Raw genomic sequence first — 2917 nt, forward strand, 5'->3', positions numbered from 1 at the left:
CTTGGTTCAGCTGCTGTGCTTTCTTCCGTGCAAAAGCAGCGAGGAAACTCGGGCATTCAGTCCTCAGCTTTTTTGCCTTCATCTCCCTTAATTTTCGCAGCATCTGCCGTTTACAACACTTGCGGCCTGGCAGCCTCGCACGGAGTGCCTGCCTAGAAAGAATGAGAAGAAGGAAAAAAAAGGGAGAGATGTTGAAGAATGGCTTGAGCAGCAGGGCCATGGGCCCCTGCTATCTCCTCGAGAGGCCTTGAGAGTGTAACACAAATAGCAGCTGTACAAGCGATCTCTTTTTTTTAGCCTAACACAAGTATAAACAATCTCTCTGTTAGCTTAAACTAACTCAAGGACAAGGTAGAGAAGTAGAATAATAGAAAACAAGGAAGAACCCTGGAACTCAGATGTGTGTTACTATCCAGTGAAATCACTGCAAGTAGTTACTGTCCAGTGAAATCACTACAAGTAGTTACTATCCAATGAATTCACTACATGTAGGTTATGAAAAGGGTATAAAAGTAACACTGTGTATTCAATAAATCGGAGCTTGCTTTATCAATCCCATTGATTCTGGACTGCTCGCTTCCCTCGCCGCCGGCAGAGAGAGCAGAAAGGCGGCGAGGAGCTGGGGGTCGGGGGAGTAAGAAGGTTTTTTGGTCCCTCTCCGGCAGGGGGGCTGGACTCGATGATCTTCGAAGGTCCCTCCCAACCTCTGACGTTCTGCCGTTCTGTGAAGAAGCTGAACCTTTCCACTTTTTTTTTTCCCACCTAGCTTCTGCCTTTTTTGTTTTTTTTCCATCCCGCGCTGCCTCTTCCCTCCCTCCCTCCGCCCAAGGGGGGAGCCTCGCCGGGCTCCCGAGGGGACCCGCCCCCCGCGGCTCCTCCCCGGCACCCGAGCGGGGCTTTAAAGCGGCTGCGGGGTCCGTGCGGGGGGTGCCGGTTCCCGCTGCCTTCGCCCGGCCATGGCCCGGGACCCCGGCCCGCCCGTGCGGCCGCTGCCCGCAGCGCTGCCCGCCGAGCCCCGCGGCTGGGGCTGGCCGGGAGCGGGGCTGTGGCCGGCGCTGGTGGTGGGGCTGCTGGCCGCGCTGCTGGCCTGGCTCTGGTACGGCGGAGGGGACGGGAGCGGCCAGGGGAGCGGCCAGGAGGGGTCCCGGCGGGAGGCGGCGGCCACAGGTAGCGAGGCGTGGGGAGCCGGGCTGCTGCGAGCGGGGCTGCTGTGCCCGGACCTCTCCGGTGGTGATGAAATGCCGTGGTTTTATTTTTTTTTTTTTAGGTCATCTGTCGAGCGGCGGGCAAGGGCAGGCGGAGGGCAAGGCTGCCGCCCTGCGCAGCCCTGGGAAGGCAAGGGAGGACGTGGTGGCTGGAGCCAGGGCAGAGCTGAACCACGTTGCCGGCGGCGGAGTTCCAGGCGAAGCGCTGGAGGTGGAGCGGCTGGTCCCGAAGCAGGGCAGCGCCGGTGCCAGGGAGCATCCAGCTGACCGGCAAGGCAGCCAGGCAGGCCAGCCGAGACCCCAGGTGGGGCAGGCAAGTGATGGATGGTGTGTGATGGACCTGGCAGGAGCTCCCAAGGATGGTTACAAGGAGAGAAGTGAGGAGCAGCTGGGTCAGCCAGCTGAGAGTAGGGACTTGGACCACGAAGAGTGGGAAGTTGTTTCTGAGCACCTGGCCTGGGAGGAGGCTGGCAAGAATGGCAGTGTGGAAGACTCTGACAGCAAGGAGTGGGAACAAGGAGACTGCCCTGATGGGGACTCCAAAGCAAAGAGGATTGCAGCTGTGCCCCCCATGCTTCAAAATATCCACGTGACTTTCCGTGTCCACTACATCACACACTCTGATGCTCAGCAGCTTGGTGTTACTGGTGACCACGACTGTCTGGGCCAGTGGCACAGCTACGTTCCTCTCAAATATGACAAGGATGGCTTCTGGTCTGCAGCCATTGTTCTGCCAGCAGACACCAAAGTAGAGTGGAAATTTATCTTGGTGGAGAATGGGAAGGTGAGACGTTGGGAAGAATGCAGTAATAGGACCCTAGTGACTGAACAAGAAGATCAAATTGTTCATCAGTGGTGGGGGCACAATTAATGGCATTTTGGAAGCTAATTATTGAATGGCAAACTTGCTTAGATGACTCACAGAGCCCCTAAACTTTACCCATTCTTCAGTAGAAGACCTTTTCAAGTGCAGAGCTTTCTAAATCCCCTATCAAACCTGGTTAAACTGTGTGAGCAGCAGATCTTTGCCATCTCCTTGAGGACATCATTTGGCAAGCTGAAAAATCGCCTTCAAATGCGTTCTGAAGATGTGCAAGGTAGGCTACGAAGGCATGAGCAGTATTGCCAAGCAGCTGCCCCCCCAGGGAAATCTGGGCCCTGAACTTGAGTTTGTGTTGCTTTGAGCTGGGGCTATGGGATGGATGATCTTTGTACCGATGGCTTAGGGCTTTTGAAGCATACTAGGGGGTGTGGTTACCTACACTGTAGTAGGAACTTAAGTGTTTTAACTTATGTAATGTATCAAGTGAACAATAAACTTTCAGATTGACAGTCTGTTACAGCTTGACCACTGAACTGACTCATTTTAGTAACTTTGATAGAAGTGAGTTACTTGACCTGTAATCTTAGTGCTAAAGAATTCCTGAGAAGTGGCTGGCACTCCTTGGAGTAACAAAGGCTTAACCCCCAAGTGCTTCATTCTCTACCCCCTACTCCCCAGGAACCACCTCAGCTCAAAGGAAGGCTTGGCAGGCAGGTCCCTTTTACTCAGATCATCCTGCTGAGAGGAGAGCAAAGGTCAGAAAGGACTGTCTGGGCTTAATGAATTACTTTGTCAGGGTGGGAGCAGGCTTTAAAAAAAAAAAACCCGGACTGCTGTGATGGACAGGGAATGGGGTTCTTTCTGGTCTAAGAGTTAGGTGGCATATTCT

At 54.1% G+C, this 2917-nt stretch overlaps 1 protein-coding gene across 1 annotated transcript; it reads left to right on the plus strand.

Annotated features, from left to right (window-relative positions):
• The first annotated feature begins 877 nt into the window (after positions 1–877).
• Positions 878–2547, plus strand: STBD1 (starch binding domain 1). The gene is made up of 2 exons (XM_051619664.1): positions 878–1167; positions 1268–2547. Exons 1-2 carry the CDS (start codon positions 957–959, stop codon positions 2074–2076), a joined length of 1020 nt encoding a protein of 339 aa, XP_051475624.1. The 5' UTR covers positions 878–956; the 3' UTR covers positions 2077–2547.
• The last annotated feature ends 370 nt before the right edge of the window (positions 2548–2917 follow it).

Source organism: Apus apus, chromosome 4, assembly GCF_020740795.1.
Source record: "Apus apus isolate bApuApu2 chromosome 4, bApuApu2.pri.cur, whole genome shotgun sequence".
In the NCBI taxonomy this organism is placed as follows: domain Eukaryota; kingdom Metazoa; phylum Chordata; class Aves; order Apodiformes; family Apodidae; genus Apus; species Apus apus.

Excerpts from the sequence above, each read along its gene's own strand:
- STBD1 (XM_051619664.1), top strand. The coding sequence starts at position 957 with ATGGCCCGGGACCCCGGCCCGCCCGTGCGGCCGCTGCCCGCAGCGCTG. Across the intron at positions 1,168-1,267 it reads GCGGGAGGCGGCGGCCACAG|GTCATCTGTCGAGCGGCGGG; the intron begins GTAGCGAGGCGT and ends TTTTTTTTTTAG.